This window comes from Sceloporus occidentalis, unplaced genomic scaffold, assembly GCF_023333645.1.
Source record: "Sceloporus occidentalis isolate IW3139 unplaced genomic scaffold, rSceOcc1.0.p SCAF_6, whole genome shotgun sequence".
Classification (NCBI taxonomy): Eukaryota; Metazoa; Chordata; class Lepidosauria; order Squamata; family Phrynosomatidae; genus Sceloporus; species Sceloporus occidentalis.
Window position 1 is genome coordinate 42,862,579 of NW_028316986.1, and position 18,389 is coordinate 42,880,967.

Here is an 18,389-nt window from a genome sequence, read left to right on the forward strand (position 1 = left end):
AGTCAAGAGTCTGCAATTGCCTTCTCCTGCAACATCTGACCAGACTTCTCAGCTATTTGGATAAAGTTTCACTAACTCCATGCTAGTTTTCTCTGACCTGGTGTTGATGCCCTCTACTTAATGTACACATCATACATAGGATTATACAAATTTAGGTATATTGTGTTGGGAGAAGGGGTAGTTGCTAGAGTTACGATTGTATATTGAACAGATCCGCAAAGTCTTGTATATATTATTTCATAAACGTTATCTTCCAGTAATAGAATGTCAGTATAACTATTATACTTTCTAAGAACAACCTTGAACTATTTACACACGATCACACTGACCCCTTTCAAAAGCATCCTAACATTGTTCCCCTCTTACAATGTTTCGAATACACTTTTCTAACCACAGGAAAGAGCAAGCTCAAATTTTGCTTTGCTGTAGAATGCATTCTGACAGTTTTCATCTATTATTTTCAAATCTAAAACTATTATAGCCTAACTTTTAAAAATCATGCTGCCTCTCTAAGATACACTCTAAGATACACTCTCTAAGATACCTCCTTTCAGCCACAGATATAAATGTAAAGCTTTTTAAATACGTATTTTAAAAAGTTGTACTTGCTACAGACTTAGCTTTTTGCTTAAGTATTCATGCTTTACACACTATATATTTACAGCATACTTCAACCCCATTCGTAATTTGCTAGTAAGCCATTTCTTATACATTTAATTGCTTTCTCTTAAAGCAGTGCTACTCAAAGGGGGGGTCTGTGGATCCATGCTAGTTCATGAGCCATCTGCTGCTGGTGCCTAGAGAGGTTCCATGAAAGAAAGAAACCGCTGTAGCTGATGGACACAAATATGGTGTCAGTCCCTGGCATTCTGGGGGAAGAACCTACCAGTCCCCTTCATCAGCCATCTTAAGAAGCACTGGAAGCACTGTCGTGACTCTTGCACTTATGTAGAACCAACATAATTCTGGACACAAATACATATTGCTTTTGTTATTATGGGATATTTAAATATATATGTCTTTAACCATCATCAGTGTAACTTGTGTGTAAGTCCAGAGACAGCACTACTTAACATTTATGCTTACATTAATCTCCCTTTCTTTATGCACTGTACATAACATGTGTACACATCATATAGAGCAGCATCAAAGCCATGTTTAGTATAGAGGACGGTATACGAGGCACCAAAGCATTCCTGTTTCTTGGAAAGAACTGTACATTAATCTTCACTGTTGTTCCACCTGTTCTTTCCATGAATACGCTATAAATATATTTACATAAATACACATATATCAGGTAAATCTTAACCAGCACCAGGTCACATGTTTCTGTAGCAGTCCTCTATAAAAGATATGTTAGAGAACACTTTCAAAATATTAATGGTATGGCCTACTGGTCTTTTATCTCTATGCAAGCTATTCACAAATTATATTTTTGGACAGTGTGCCACTTATTGTAGATTCAGCAAACGCGCATCCCCAATGAAAACACAGGCTTGTTTTTGCTTCCCCAAACTGTGTCCAGATAACCCAAGTGGCCCATACATGAGACACTGCTCAAACTATAAATGCTACAGTCACTCCCCTGGTGCATGTTGGTGAAGCACGTTCACCTTCCCCATCTCACCCTAAACATACACAAAAACAAACACTGCCATCCTTGGTTGTGCACTCATTGGTGTCAATGTTTGTTAATCTATGGCTTGATTTATACAAGAGGCAGAACCCACTCTTTGTCACCCTCACTATCGTCTTGGTGGATAGTTGTACAGTGTGAAGAAACAGGGCAACCAGATGTCATAACTACAAAGGAGGGACCGTAAAATGTAGGGGATTAAAAAAAATGTAGGATATGACCAAATAAAAGCTAAAAGCATGAATATAAGTGTAAATTCATGCTTCTTGGTCATGCTCAAAATGGAAGACATTTTGGTATTCCTCCTGGACAGAAACCAAGGAGGACATATGGTCACCCAGTCGGTTGTGCACTTATTGGTGACAATACTTATTAATTTATGGCTTGATTTATAGAAGAGGGATACAGTAGGGGCCTTCTCTTGGTCTCCCATACGATCCTCTTGGTGGACATTTGAAGAGTTTGAAAGAAGCCATTATTTATCCCACTTAGGAAACACTCCCTCAAGCAGTCTTATGTTTCTTTAGCATCAGGGTCGACTCCATAAACCTCTCCAAACGAATGGATAGCAACTGACATGTCAAAACCAGGATGACCAGATGTCCTTCTTTTCCAGGACATGTCCTATTTATTTATTTCACTTCTATGCCTCCCTTCTCCCAAAAGAAGGGATCCACAATGGCTCACAAGATGAAACACTAATAAAACATCACAGTAAAAAAATCAACTAAAACTATTTTAAAAAATGTCCTACACTTCAAACCTTCTGTCCAGGAAGGATTCCCAAATGTCCTCATTTTGAGCATGATTAAGATATATATATATATATATATATATATAGAGAGAGAGAGAGAGCATTTAGTCTGTGTGTATGATATTGTCATTTAAAGGTATACTTGTAATTTTGCTAGTTGTTTACATTCAGTGATCTACAGGCGTTATAATTAATTAGTAACATTAATGCAAAGCTATTCCTGAGGGGTCTTCTGTCTGGTGTGGGAAGGGAGGAGGAGGAGGAGGCCAATGCCCTGGGAACATAAACACTCTTGTTGTTTATGTCTCTGCTCTTACTCCACTTGTTTATGAGTTGTAACTTCTGTGGCCATTTTTGCAGCCTCCTTAGCAGTGCTCTTTATGCCACAACTGCTACCCCTGCATTCGGTGGCTGACAGGGATTACAATCAATGAGTAGCCTTAGCACAGAGGCTCTTATGGCCCAGGGACAGGGTCCTTCTTTCTGCTGAGGGAGGAGGAGGAGGAGGAGGCACCGGGAGTTTCAATGTGGCGACTGTTGTGGCTGCATTCAGCCCTATACCGAGCTCCGCTCTGGGCCCACAAGAGGCTCCATTTCCCAGAATCCCACAGCCTTGAGGCAGGGGAGCAGTTAAAGCGGTGCCAACCCGGGCTATGTCTGCAGTGCGGACGCAGCCTGCGTGTGATGGCGCATTCCCCGCCCGCCCGGCCGCCCTCTCCCTCCCCCTCCCTCCCTTCCTGGGCCTCGAGAGGGGCCCCGCCGCCGCCCGGGCCTGGCTCTCCCCGAGGCCCCTGAGGTGGGGCCACCGGGCAGCCTGCCTAGGCCGGGCACCGAAGGCAGGGAGGGAGGCAGGGAGGGAGGGAGGGGGGCGGTGGCCCTGCTGCTGCTAGCACTGCGGCCCCCGGGAGCGCCCCCCGGGCAGGAGGCGGAGGCCAGGGGCCCCGGGGGGGACTCACTCTCGTCAGGCAGCTGATCCAACTCCGCCATCTTGAAGGAGCCGCGCCGCTTTTTCAAAGGCTGCCTGCCGCGGTGCATTCTGGGGGAGGAGAAGGACGGAGCTCCAGCAGGAGGCGGCAGCGGCGCTACGGCACGCACCGGCAGCCCTCTCGGCCCACAGGCCCCCTCGGCCCCCGGGACACCGGCTTCGCTTCCCCGGATCAACTCTGAGGCCTCTGGCAGGAACCTCGGGGAAGGAGGCTCCTCTCCAGACACTGCAGCAACGGCCATAGAGAGAGAGAGAGGTCTCTGTGTGTGGCATACACACACACACTGTTGAGAAAGCTTCCCCTCAGCTTCCTGCCATACATATATATGGACTCCAGTTTGTATTTGTATATATGCGTTATGTGTGTGGATATATATGTGTGTATGTATGCATATATATATCTGTATGCATATGGGTGTATGTTTGTGTGTATGTATGTATAGATGTGTGTGTATCCATCTATGTTTGAGAATGTATGTGTATGTTTGTACATATGTATATATCTGTATTAGTGTCTGTGTATATATATATGTGTATATGTGTGTGTGTGGCAGTTCCAAGTGGTGTCAAACTGGATTATTTCTGCAGTGCGGAGGCAGCCTTTAACTGCCATGGCTCAATGCTATGGGATCTGGGGCATTATAGTTTGTCGTGGGACCATAGCATTTCAACCAGATTACTTCTGCAGTCTGAATGCAACCTTGGTCTCTTAAAAGACTATCTTCTTCCCGTTCTCACTTCATTCACGCTGTTTCTGATGCCCCTGGTCTTTCATCTGGATTCTTCCTGAGGTGTTTACTGAAATTCCCATCCTGTTTCACCCAGTGGGACCGACTTGTGCCAAAGTGGCAAGTTGTACGTGTCTGTGCCTGTTTTGAGCCATTCTCTGCATTAAAACAGCCTTGGGTCCTTTCTTTGGCTCCATATGTATGATGTCTTCTATATATACATGATATTTCTGCTGAAGAGCTTCAAAATCTCAGCATCCATTTATGAAAGGTTTGTAGCCCACAGAAAGGTCAATATCCTTTATAATCCAAACAGCTGGAAGCCATGGCCAAGAACACTAGAGGGCAAGGCTTCAGTGCCCAGTCTGTGATGATTTCCCTACTCTATTTCTGACAGGGATGAGAAGGGGCCAGAGTTAAGGAAAAACACATTATCCCCCCCAAAAATGGCAAAGCAAGCAAAAACATGAGACACCACATACATAGGTGGTTGATACAGGTCACAAAACTCACCAACATCCATTGGAAATAAAAATGTTTAAAATAAAAAATGGTCTTGGGATATTTTAAAGACAAGTTTTATTAGCATAACATCTATAGACTGCAAGCCCTCTTCATCACATTAAAATGTTTCTGCTCTGAAGACTTGTGGGATGACAGATATTGGTTTTTTCAGTTTAAGCAATAATGGCAAGTGGAATGTGCAGGCTGGTTAATCTTCTTTTCCTCTAGTGTGATGATAATAAGCTATGCATGCTAAGAAAAATGGCTTCCCACATGCAAACATACAAGTGTACAACCCTCCACCTTTAGCAAATGGCATACCTACTGTATATACAAGTCAACCTCATGTGTAAGTCAAGGGCAGGTTTGGGGGTGACAATCATAGATTTTGATAAGTGGATACATTGAGGGTAAAATTTAGGGGCACATAACAAAGGGTCTAAGGGGGAAAACACCACTTCTGTCTCTCCTTCTCTGGACCTCTCCCAGCCACCTAACATTTCTTTTAAAATAATCTGGTTTGACACCACTTGAACTGGCATGGCTTAATGCTATGGTGCCACAAGCTATACTGCCCAAAATCCCATAGAATTGAGCCTGGTGCTGGAAGAGGTTTTAACATCAGACTGAAAAGGGAAGAAACTGGAGGGAAATGGGGTGATTGGTGGTCAGAGAGATCCAGAGCAGGAGCAGGGTAGGGAGAGGTTTTAACAGCAGACTGAGAAGGAAATGAAGTGGAGGAAAATGGGGTTTGGTGGACAGGAGAGATCCAGAATGGGAAGAGGATGGGGAGAGGTTTTAACATCGGATTGAGAAGGTTAATCACCTCTCTCTCACACACACACACACACACCACACTCCTGCCTCAGCAACTCTTTCAGAAATCACTGGGGAAGAGCTTCTTTTAGGACCTTTCTAAGCAGTATTACTGTTTTGACCTGTATATAAGTCAGCCCAGGATTTTAGGGTCAATTTTTTGGGCATATTTTTTTTTACTTATAGTTGAGTATATACGGTCTGGGCTATATTTAACTAGACAACAAGCCAGGAGATGGAGTGCAGTGTGAAAAGCACACAATTGTTCATCACAGTCCTCCAGATCTTCTGCTTCAGTTAACCATGTTGCAAAAATAAATTCAACAATTAGTTAGAAGACCAAACTGATTACAAGAGGTCCTGGTACAATAACCAGCAGACAATGCGGTCCTCTTAATGAAAATGTGTGTGTAATCATGGTGGTGCATGGCTGCTCTTGAATTTGCAGCCCTGTCACTATCACAGCTTGCCATTCTGCATTTGGAGCTCCATACATTAGTGTCCCTTTATCCTTTTTCTGTGATAGGCTGACCCTGGGGATCAAATTAATGGAAAGGCCAAGACTGTTTTTTGTCTGTACATCAGCTGCATGTGTTGAGCTTTTGATTTGGGGATTTTTTTCATGGGGTGGGGAGGGGGTTGCCATGGACGTAGCAAGATCCCAAAACATTTTATCAGCTCCTATGGGCATATGATCAGATTGGTACTTTGGAAGTTCTGGCCCTGTTACACAGTATTTTGGGTGCCTGGTTGTGAGTGGAAGATGCATGAGTACTGGGTTATGTGATGGATTTCACTGTCATATATGTATAAGGCCCCTTGGGTATTACATGTGACTGACATCCATCAGAGCTTCAGGGATACTGAGGAGTGTGTCAGGATTTTTACCTCACCTTTCATATACACAAGAGCATGTACACTGCTGAGTCTGCTGTTGGTTGATTATAATATCACAGTTAGGATATACAGGCATTACTCCTGATGCATCACCCAGCATACTAGGAGCATAGGACTTCACTGAAAGCAATTACTGTTTTGTATTGTAAGAGTAAAGAATTAGTATGAAATTAGCTTTTATTTTTACTTCAAAATAAACAGGTTTAATATTTATTCATAATAGAAACTAAGGAAGATTTGTGGATTTTTAAAGAAAATCCAAAATATTGTAAACAGTTCTAAGTTCTTCTCTGACCTCACTTACAAAAAGCTAAAATCAAGCATGTTTGAATTATTAGTATTGTTTGGTCTGTCAAAAGACATAGCAGTTTCCAAAATAGTATAGACCAAAGAGAGGAGGGAAGAAAGAAAAAAACAAACCACAAAATTCTCATAGTGTTCAATCTCATGTGTTCTAGCACATGTGAATGAAGAAAAATCCTTACGGAGGTGATTGACTAAGGTCTGTCAGCATAATCCTGAAATTTAGTTCCTGTATCTCAGCAGTAGTAGTCAATGCTTAAATATTTCAAAAGACTTTATAACATTAGCTCTTTAACAAGTCTGATTCATGTTCACCAGAGGGAAGTCTTATAGTTGAAATTCAGCTTCAGCAAGTACTTCAGATTTACCTGAGCAATATCATAGACAATATATCTGAAATAACAAGTTAAGGTTAGAGCTTTTAAAAAGAATCTCACAAAAAACATTAATTTCACATGAGTCCTTTCAATGTTTGCAGCACCAGCTGTGGAAAAATAATTGCAAACCGTTTTCTTCCTTTAGCTCAGTTCAAACCCTTCTAGTAGTTTCACCAACAACTCTTGATGGGTGTTCCAGCCTCTTTCCTATTTACATAATTTTATGTATTTAATTTGTACGACTAACCTCCATGCTGTATAAAGTGGTGTATAGCATGGTATATAATCCAATATGTGATTATAACACACATAACAATACAAATAAATAAATAAATAAATAAATAAATAAATAAATATCTCACTCACTACAAACTAGCAGCTCAGTCACTCCTCAAAAGCTGACAAAACAAATGAATTGTATTACTCTTAACGTTGTGGGATAGAGGGAATCATCCTACAACGTCATCCCATTTCTGTGACATTAAATTGAACATGTGATGGCAGCATACCAGCAGCTCTCCTGATTATCTTCGTAGTAGAGGACGGGGGGGGGGGGAGGGGGATATCATAATAATGTGTTCCATTAGGCATGCTAGGACAAAACATTCTAAGGATATACACATTTTTGAACATCCCTCATCTCATCTGATTTTTGAAGCTAAGCGCAGTCAGACCTGGTTAGTATTTTCAGAATGTAAGGTAATGGTAAAGCTAGGAAAAGAATCCTAAATTTGTGGAGACCCACTGTTAGTCAGTTGACAATACTAGGCTCAATAGACCCATGGTCTGACTCAATATATGACGGCTTCCTATGATCTTGGATCAAAACTGTCCATTTGAAAACAAACTGGCAGCTGTCACAGCTGAACACAGCACTGGGTCTTTGTGTTCACATGACTTTGTATTATTTATATCAGGCGGGATACAGACCGCCTGTTTGAGGCAGCCTGCACCCGCCCCTTTTCCCTCCAGATTGGGGCCTGGGCATCCACAGCAGCAGCCCCAGAAGCCCCAATCCGCCGCTTCTCCAGGCCTTGGGGAAGCAGCAAAACGCCACATCCCTGCAGCCTGGAAAGGGTTGTCCTTGGGGCTTCATGCCCCAAGGATACCCCGACAACTACAGGAAAGGGGAGAAAGGGGCCGCTCTGCCCCTTACTCTCCCATATCGCTGGCACGGCTGTGTAAAGGCCATGCCAGCGATGTGTGTGGCAAAAAGGAGCTCTGTTTCGGAGCTCCTTCCCGTGACGCTGCAAGGGCGCCCCAAGCACCCTGCAGCGTTGCGGCTGTGATGTCATAATGGCGGCGCCCGTGTATACAGGGCACCACCATTATGATGCTGCCACGACGTGCTAGGGTTGCAGGACGTGCGGTGGTGCCGCCCTCGGGCAATCCTAACATGTGTTCAGGCTGGTGCAAAGCACCAGTCTGGAAAGCCCCTCAGTTTCACCACTTTAATTAGCCTAAGGAAGCAAGTGATTTGCAGTTTGATGAGGTACTTGTATGCAGCTTCTGCTGCATTCTTAAAGTGTAGCTTCTGAGCTGTCACCAAACAGCATGCTGAAGAGGACAATATGTAAGTGCTAGCAAAGTTTGAAGGAAGAAGATTTCTCATCTCCTCCAGAACAAAGTCAACACTGCATCACCTCAAAGCGGCCACCTGACAAGGTGGGAGCACCAATGAATCAAAAGCAGAACCATAAAGATGAACACATTTTCATTAACAATCAGGTATGAGTGTGCAGGAGAGTGCTTGTGCCCTCAGACCAGAATCCAGTTAGTGAACTATACTGGCATAATTATGCCAGCATAAGTGGTAGTTAAAGGAAGGAGAAAACCAAAGGCACAGCAGTCATGCAACACACTGGAGAAACAGTGCTCAGAACCAGCCGTCTTCTGGCTGCCTGACAATGTCTCCTCTTTGGCAGTTATTACAATAAAATCCACATTACTAGAAAAATGCTGTTCAAAGGATACTCATTATATAAAAGACAGGTGTTACTAACTCCAGATGGAACACCAAGGCCTAAAGGAACATCCACACCATCAAGAGACAGAGTGGCTGAGGGATCTGGTGCTGTTTTACCCAAGCCTATATAGAAGAAGAAAAGCAAACAAAATCAAGTTAATGACTTTATATTTATGCTAAAATAATTTTGAACCTATCTGTTATTCTGATAAAGAGTAAAAGTATTGGAAAAAGCACTACAGTCTGGCTCACAAAGATTTAGAGGAAAAATTTAAAAGCCAAGTTTCTGTAACACTGGAAAGGAACTTTGTACTGCAGGAAACATTGCTAGTTTATGGATCAATATATGGATAACTACTTAGAAGCTAAGAAGGGTCAGCCCTGGTTAATATGTGGATGGGAGACTGCCAACAAATATGAGGTGCTGCAGGGTATATTTTAGAGGAAGGAACTGACTAAACCATCTCTGAGTAATCCTTGCCTAAGAAAACCATATGAAAAATTCATGAGGTCACCAGAAGGCGACAAGCGACTTGAAAACACATACACATACATACTATTAAAATTGGCTCAAAATTTGAATTCCTTTTATGGGAATTCACTTTATGGGAAATAAAATGGTTTGAAGACTGATACAGCAAGGTCCTGTGTCCATTTACTCATTGGTAAGGAGCACTGAATCCTGTGGGACATGCCCCCTAGTAATTTAGGATTTAGCTTTAAGACTAAATTTGTAAAAATTTAAAGAATGTATCCAATAGTTCTTTAGACCGTACTTTTCCTTCAAAAGTGTCCTGGCAAGTTATATCTTTATCTCTATTTTATCTTCAGGTTAAAAAAGCATATGGATCAATGTCAGTGAATTTTTCAGCTGTGTAGGGGAACTGAAACTGTAATCTCTATATCCAGATTGCTTGATTTTTACCATACGTGTTAAAAAAGTATTACTTTTCCATTCCTGTCAATTCTTTATTTGCCCTCAGCTGAAGTAGCCTACTAAATTTATCTTTGGAGGTTTTAACATGAGATCATATTAACCCCCAAATAATTACAGAAATTATTAAACATAGTTTTTTGTGGGGTTTTCAGGCTATGTGGCCACGTTCTAGATGAGTTTTCTTCCTGACATTTCACCAGCATCCGTGGCTGGCATCTTCAGAGAATGCTTGCCTGGAAAAGAGTTGTGTGTATATATACATACTGTGTCACCCTGGGAAAGGAGGAGTGATTTGCATGTATATTGTTTTGTTGCTAATGGCAGGCCTCAGGGTGGGAGGATATGCAAAGGAGGATTAATGTCTGCTGGATTACTTTCAGGGTAAACAAGATTTGGCTTCCAGTCCTGAAAAACAGCAAGCTGAAGACTCAACAAATGCAAATGAGAAATAGGTCAGGGGCTTCCCAGAAGACAGCACTAATCAAGCAAACATTAATCCTCCTTTGCATATCCTCCCACCCTGAGGCCTGCTATGTGAGCAACATAGTTCATTTCAGTAGGCTCACTGTAGATAGGATAAATAGATTTAATTTAATGTTTATTAAGGCATTTCCAATCAGATTTTACCTTTGACACTGTGTTTTCCTTTTGGTAACTTGGTTATATGAGAAGCATTTTTCAGTTCATACCTGTCAAATAGAAAAGAGGTTAATTAAGAACAGTATCCCAAAGAAGTTTAAACAAAAGGGGCCCTCTGTAGCTAATATGAGTTTCAATTATATTTGATAAACAAGTTTTGTTGAATGAAATCATTTAAGCATTTCAGTGCTTTGAAATGCAACACTTCAATATGGCTCACCGTAGTTTAAACAGTATTTTGCTGAAGTCAAACAATCCACTGTAGGGATGCATAGAACCAAATCTTTCTTAAAAGTAAATCAAGATACCAATCTGGATTCTTTAGAATTACCAAATACCACTGCACATTAGCAGAGGTACTTTCAAAAAGATTACTCACATATTTCCAAGGGCAACTTCTCCCAGCAAGATTAAGCCTACTGAGTCTGTCTGAGAAGTATGACAGTAGTTGGCACTCTTAGACACCATATCCGCAAAGTAGATACCTTTCCCAAACATGTAGCCAGTCTAGAAATAAAATAAATAGGAGGTTAACAAAGTTATATCTGTTGTCCTAAAAATCTCATAACCAGGGGAATCTAAAAAGCAAAGAGGTCAATAGGCAACCCACATCTCCTTATTTTCAGCCACTATACTAATATTCAAAACTCTAATAGACAAAAAGACAATGAGAGACAAGATTCAATTTAGCAGTAACATATTCTCTCTGAACTTTTCATTATTATTCTGTAGACATGTTTTCCAAACCATGAAGGTTTAACAAAGTGGAAGTCAGGAAAGAACTCTCTTCCAGATTATATTAAGCAAAAATTCTCTATCTTAATTTTATTCATTTTTACCTTCATCTGTGGCATGTGACTCAACTTTCTTGATTCAGTAATCTGAAATTTTACTTGTGATTCACTGTACTCTGGGTTGTACAGACTGAGCTGTCAGAGGCTGATGAACAGATGGTATTCCCTCAGAACTGGGGATATGTCTGCTTGGCTTTCACTGATGCTTTTAAGCAGTAAATTATTTGGATTTTTATCTGTTTTTCAAATACGTATTACTATTTTTGAGTTGGCTATTTTTAATATTTCTTTGCCACATTTAAAATAATTCTAAATGACACTTTCTAATACTTTATTGATTAAAGGTTTTGCTTCTTTTTACTGATGACAATGTAGACTGAGAGTTCTAGGGCAGCAGGAGGTAAACAAGTCATGCTTGGCACAGGCAATCAGCTAGCAGCTTACATACCACTGGAGCTTCAGGTGGAGCTATTCGGAGACCTTGTGACAAAATACCAGCAAAATTGGTAGTGCGAGAACCATGCCAGAGTAACTGGCGATTGTGTAATTCTCGGAATGGCTTATAACGTTGACCTTCTCCTTCACGCTCAATCTTGAAAATCTTTATAAAGGAGGGGGAAAAAGAAAAATGTGTGGCATAACAGTGTCTGTTGAGTATTATTTTGATAAAGGATCTTAACTCTCTGTAGATGCACATGGACACACAATGTCTTACCAATACAATTTGTATATAACATTATAAATTCAGACACCCTTTTAAACTATGAAAGCTAGGATTTGTTTTCAGTATGGAGGGGAGAGAAGGAGTTGAAAATGGAAACATTCAATGCCAATTTAATCTTGGGCATTGTACTGAAACATTTTAAGCTTTTGAAGATGGTACAAAATTTACAAATGACAAGACAGTAGCTTCAATAATATATATTAGCTGTAACCCTGAAATCAGTTGGAGAATCTAATGGAACCTTTAGGATGTTTCTTACGTACTCTTGATGAATTTTACCATGTTTCACTTCTGTTTCTCATTGTTCCCAAACTAGTCTTTGAAGATCAAATCAGACATTACACTGGACAGCTATGACTGAATCTTCCCAGATCAGATGTGTATGGACTGTGGATGTGGAATAGAGATTTCCCCCACTCCCATGGCTCTAATAAAATAGTGCCCCTTTCCCAGCTGCTCTTAGGCAAAGAAATTTATATAGGCTTATCCAATCACCTTCTAGACCAAATTACCTATACATGAGCGCTCACTTCTCCCTTAGGCTTAGGTTTAACTTTTCCCTGCTGAATAATGAATAACAAAATTGTACCTATTTTTTTACCACACTGAATACTGACTAGGGTTCTATCCCAACCAGGATCTGACAGCACCTTCAAAACATGACTGCAAATTCTGCTTGAGACGGAACTCCAGTGAGCACTAACCAGGGTGCCCAACATAAATTAACAATAATTACCACACCAAGCCTGTTTATGTCTGTAGGGGACATTAGGTTCATAGCCTGGTTTTAGTCTCCAACAACTCTGGGATTTAAATTTGGGGAGGAAAGCGGATGGAAGGGGGTTTAAATTCCTATTTCTAGTTTCTTACATACAGAGTGTATCTTGCATTAGCCCAGTAAGTAAAACCAAATGAAATCATACAAGAGGTTATATTCCTTTATAACAACTTTGGCATTAATAATAAACAGTTTAACTAGATGTTCAATATATTGCATAATCTATTGACTAGCAAGAAGAATAAGCAGTTTTACATTTTAAAATCCAAGTATTTTCAGAACCCACCTCCACAACTTCCAAGTCATATGCATTATGGGTACTTGCATGGGTATTCTTAACATACTGCTTTATGATCTTGGCTTCTTCTGACCCTTTGTCTACTACCTATAAACGAAGTTGGAAATAAAAATTAATGCTTTCATGATCCCATTGAACTAGGAAATTTGGTTTTATCTTCAATGAAGTCAATAACAAAAAGTAGATAGGTTTAAGTAGTCCATAATCAATAGAAGACAGGGGTGAATTCTGTATAAGTGTGTCTAGAATTCCATCAATTTTACTTTGATTTCAATGTGACACAGTATTTCAGGATGTTAAAAGCGACTGATAGGCGCTTAGAGTAGTGTGGTCAAAGTTCTCCAAAAAACTGCTAAAAGAGCAAATGAGGAGTAGACATTCAGCACAATACTAAGCAAAGTTATTCAGAAATAAAGGTCAATGTGTTGAAAAAAAAATGTTAAAGTTGTTGTGTATCCATTTTAATTCTGGTCTAAATCTGATAGTTATTATTTTAAACTGCTTTTAAAACAAACCAATCAATGGAATATGAAGTGAACAGACATAAGCTTCCAAATGACAAGAGGAAGTTTTCAACACTCAGGGCCACAGATTATTACACCTGCCTGGCATCTCCAAGCAGATGCAAAATGTTCTTTTTAGATTTATCCATCCAAACCTGCCTGGGAAAATGGAAAAGAGATTAGTTGGGGCTGAAAGGAAGACACTTCATTTTCCTCCACCTCACCTTGATGTCTGTCTTCAGTTTTTCATAGTTCACATCTATTGGATCTTTATCCCCATCCTGAGCACCGCTTCTGAGCAGACTGTAGGCCACTTCAATGTCAAGCAGATTGTCCAGCATCTCCACTTTGGACTAATTAAATAAGATGATATGATTATTCCTTAAAATGAATGAATACCAAACTCTTCAGACTACTTAACAGGTGGTTTGAGAAACTACTGTTTTATTATAATGGTATTTAAAAACAAAACAAAACAAGAAACAAAGGCAACATCTCCCTCTTGGTACAAGAAACATGCGGTCTACTTATTTGTTGCAGACTTCATCCAACAGTTCAGGGTTGTGTATATAGCTCCTGTGGTATTCTGCCATCACAGACTTTCATTTTATCCAGAGAACCCTGTGGTGTCAATTAGCCTGAGAATTGGTGACCTGCCCAAGGTCATTCAATAAACCAGACATGGGCACACTCTGGAGTCTGTTGGGTCTTCCTTCAGAATTCTGGAAGCCTGAACCACTCTGCCACAGCTGCCATTCTGGAAATAAATGTATATGTGCATGTGCCTGCATGCCAGGGTCTGAGGAGGAGGAAAATGAGTAGGAATATGAAAGGCTGTACTTGATCCCCCATCCACAAGGGTGACATGCAGCCCAGGGGCACATAATTCCTGAGTAAGGCTTTAAAACCAAATCCAAATCACCTTGGGCAATAATGAATGCAACCAAAACTACAAGGATAAATAATGTGACTAAGGTGCCAAAACTAAAGGTGCCAAAACTAAAGGTATCAAAACTAAAGTCTCAAATGAAGCATCAAAGATTTTTACCACCAATACCTTAATGTAGTCCAAATTATTCAAAAGAGGGGGCTTCTTCATCCCAAAATCATGAGGAATTAGAGTGTAAAAGCGATTGGACAGATCCAGTATCTGCGAATCCGTGCCACCATCAGAAACTGCCTATAAAAGGAGGAAAAGCAGCAAAACCAGCAAGGTTATGTTAGGAGTCAAGTCTTGTATCATCTGAAACAGCTGCAAGTGTGGCAACTGGAATACAGCAGATTTCTCTCTCCTTATAATAAAAAAAAAAGGCAAGAGATTTTTACTCAGCTATTTTAATTCTGGGATCTACCCCAAGAGGCTTAACAGAGAAACTTATATGTAAAAAAACAACAACTTGGTTTCATGAAAACGCTCGATTTTTTAAAAAAATGGGAGTAGCTTTTTCAAACCTTTTGCAGAGTTTCAGTGAGATAGTCAGAAAGCTGGATCTAAGTACTATATTTTAGCCTATGAGAACTCATGCTATGAAAAAGGAAACAACGATTTTAATACTCAAGCTGACACAAAGCCTTTGTACCAATTAATTCACTAAAGACCAAGTATGAGATTTTTGTACTCTTAGGTCTCATGCATATGGTCTTATGAATGACTGCTCAATTAAGGGATTATATGCACTTACCAAAGGGTGTGCATCCTTGGACACATATAACCAAATAACCACTATACCCTGTAGAAGCAGACCTACTTAAATTATCCAAGCTGCAATACAGCGCTGTTCATTGCCTCCTTTAAAAAACAGTGAATTTTGTACGTATATACATATATGTGTACATAATTGCACTGTCAGACCATTCAAGAATCAGTAGCTCAGTAGACTGCTGCAGTAAGGTAAGGCAGACAAAAACTAGCATTGATCAGGTTCTTCCTCTAATGCTTTCTTCCTTCACAGTTGCTCCACTCACTGCTGCCTTCTTCTTGCCACTATTGCCTCCATCAATGTAGTTACACAGAGGTAATGCACCAAAAGGATTCTGGTGAATAAAGCAATTACGAAAGGCAGCACATCATAAAACCAGCAGCAGAACAGAAGACAGCTATGAGCCAATTTTAATGTGCCTGGGAGAAGAAAAAGATTTTCATTTGGTGCAGAAAGGTAAGGTAGGTGGGCAGTTAAGCCTTTGTGAAAAGGGCATTTCACTGATGGGGAAGCACACCAGTGAGAAGGTAATGGTGCCAACTGTCTTGTCTCCCTTGGCAGGAGCATCTGGAAAAGAGCCTCAGATTGTAAATTTCAGGTAAATAGATACAGAAGGAGAAGCTTCTTAAAGCCAGCGCTCTGGACCCAGGCTGACAGCCAGTAAGGTGTTGATACAAAAAGATTATATCAGCAGTTGGCATAAGCAATTTACCTGTGAAAAGATGTCATTATATGTGAAGCAGTTACAAATTTTATATGTATCTACACAACAAGAAATGAAGACAATTTAAGTACCTATTAAGAGAAGATTGAGCATTCGAAATAGTCACTGGAATAAAAAGGCTCACATGGAACTGCTACAGAATTTCATTTTAAAAGGAATTTTAACCACACTTCTCTGCCTGCTGACACGGATCTCTGAGAATATCATCCAGCTCTACACAACTACTTTTATCATGCTGTTTATAAAGGTCTGTCTTTTCTCATGCAGTATCCTTAGAGATCTCCAAATGGCATACATAAATCTCTTCACTATGCACTATCCATCCCTCCCATCCAAAATAAAGTTTTTGACGAAAACCAATCCTTGCCTGTGTATTTGCTGCCAATCAGCCATGTAGCAGGCCAAAGGGATCAGGACAAAAAAAAAACCCTAAAACTTCTCCTGATACCTGCCTCTTCCCTTCATTTTTGTCCCACCCACCCACATCCCAACCCCTTTCCTTCTGGTGGTAATATTCCGATAATCCAATTTACTGCTATCCCCTCCTCTTGAGTGCAAAATGGCTGTTTGGAAGAAATTGTCACATCAGGCAATTATTTTGCTTACAGGATGCATTTGTGTATCTACAATCTAGCTTTGTTCTTAAATTATCAATTTTTACATTGGTCAGAGCACATTGCTAACTATTTTTGTGGTGGTTCCTATAAACCTTTACAGATGTATCATTAATCTCTGTAATCCTAATCTAACTGACATCAGATGAGGTGAATCAAGTGTCTCCAATTGTGCAGGGGCTTTCCCATTTTAAAAAAAAATCAGTCCAATCTTCCTGATCATGCAACCAATCAGAAAGTTAATCAGAGTTAATGAGGTAGGAGGGTATTGTAAAAGATGACTTTTACAATACTTAACAAGAATTCTTACTATACCTGTTTAGGACTTGAATGCTCCCTGGTAACTGTCAGATCAGACAAAGCAGAGAGCCAAGCACAAGCTTGAAATTGAAATTTCTGGTCCTTTCTTAGTGTTTAGTAGAGAACAATGGAACAATGAAGGAAACTTCAGCGGGTCCCAAATGCCACAGCTAGAATGCTGACTGGAGCCAGTTACAGGGAGCATATACTTCTGTACTGGAACAGCTTCACTGGCTACTGGTTTGTTTCTGAGCACAATTCAAAGTGCTGGTCATGACCTATAAAGCCCTACACGGTTTAGGTCCAGACTATTTGAGAGACCGTATCTTCCATAGAGCCCTAAGATCCTCTGGAGAAGGCTTTCTCTCAGTCCTACCACCACCCCAGGCTCGTTTGGTGAGGACATGAGAGAGAGAGCCTTCTCAGTGGCTGCTCCCACCCTGTGGAACTCCCTTCTCAGAATGTCTTATGAATTCCCTTCATCATTACGAAGTTAATTCTTTTATGCTCACCTGCTGCACTTCATTAAGGATGGAGTATGCACTCTGGATCTGTCTCTTACTTAGTTTTCCCAAAGGCATTTTCTGGAGGTCTATCTAAATGAAGAGATAAATGGAAGTAATTAAAACAGGACTTCACTCTTTAACATCCAGGAAATAAGTTGGTAAAAAGATCTGGATATGGATATGGAGGACCAGTTGTAAATCCTTACACAACCCTACTGCCTCAGTTTTTCCACAGTATTGCTTGAAGCTTGAAAATATCATTACTGAAAATTGTACTACACTCTTACCCCGGGATACGAATGCGCCGCGATACGAAATTTCCGGGTTACGGAAAAAAAAAATAATAAAAAATATTTCCGGGTTACGAAGGTTATTCCGGGTTGCGAATAAAATTTTGGTGCTTTTCGGCGCTATTTTGCACGGAATCGCGGCTTTTCCCCATTAGCGCCTATGGCTTTTTCGGCTTATGAAGCCTTCCGGGTTACGAAAATGGCGGCGGAACGAATTAATTTCGTAACCCGGGGGCCGAGTGTACATATGAAAAATTCTCAAATCAAAGTGAAATAATGTAAGGAAGGCAGGTGATGCAATTTTGATTCAAGATTTCCTTCATATCATAAGGTCCATTAACTATGACCATGGACAGCTGCTATGTTATTTGTTTTAATGTTTTACCAAAAGCTATATTAAGAATCATATGGTGAAAAAAGAAGCTCATATCAATGAACCTGTTTTTCCTTTTTTTTAGCTTTGCCTTTCCTCTCCCTTATTCAGATCTGGGAGGCCAAAGAAGGTCTGAGATATTGTATAATTAAAAAACAAAGCAGCATATAATCAAATCCAATCCATGTATTGGATCAATGACTACCTATTGCAGGGATAAAATGACTGCAGCACTTCAGACCA

General features: G+C 40.4%; 2 protein-coding genes across 4 annotated transcripts in view; both read right to left on the reverse strand.

Annotated features, from left to right (window-relative positions):
* The window catches only part of LOC149310673 (protein lin-9 homolog), a 32,053-nt gene extending 28,624 nt beyond the window's left edge, over positions 1 to 3,429 (reverse strand). The window contains exon 1 of one of the 3 annotated variants that reach the window (XM_089529432.1): positions 3,347 to 3,429. In XM_089529432.1, the coding sequence (XP_089385558.1) occupies positions 3,347 to 3,425 (79 nt within the window). In that variant the 5' untranslated portion in view covers positions 3,426 to 3,429. Of the gene's footprint in view, positions 1 to 1,086; positions 1,112 to 2,707; positions 2,736 to 3,346 lie in introns of those variants that run through there. The other 2 variants (XM_089529436.1, XM_089529435.1) reach the window with 2 other exon arrangements.
* Positions 3,430 to 6,053: 2,624 nt separating this feature from the next.
* The window catches only part of PARP1 (poly(ADP-ribose) polymerase 1), a 56,517-nt gene continuing 44,181 nt past the window's right edge, over positions 6,054 to 18,389 (reverse strand). The window contains exons 15-23 of the mRNA XM_089529437.1: positions 17,490 to 17,573; positions 14,697 to 14,819; positions 13,864 to 13,992; positions 13,125 to 13,223; positions 11,785 to 11,937; positions 10,922 to 11,049; positions 10,531 to 10,592; positions 8,975 to 9,089; positions 6,054 to 7,016 (exon numbers count right to left, since the gene is read on the reverse strand). Coding sequence (XP_089385563.1) covers positions 6,935 to 7,016; positions 8,975 to 9,089; positions 10,531 to 10,592; positions 10,922 to 11,049; positions 11,785 to 11,937; positions 13,125 to 13,223; positions 13,864 to 13,992; positions 14,697 to 14,819; positions 17,490 to 17,573 — 975 coding nt within the window. The 3' untranslated portion in view covers positions 6,054 to 6,934. The remainder of the gene's footprint in view (positions 7,017 to 8,974; positions 9,090 to 10,530; positions 10,593 to 10,921; positions 11,050 to 11,784; positions 11,938 to 13,124; positions 13,224 to 13,863; positions 13,993 to 14,696; positions 14,820 to 17,489; positions 17,574 to 18,389) is intronic.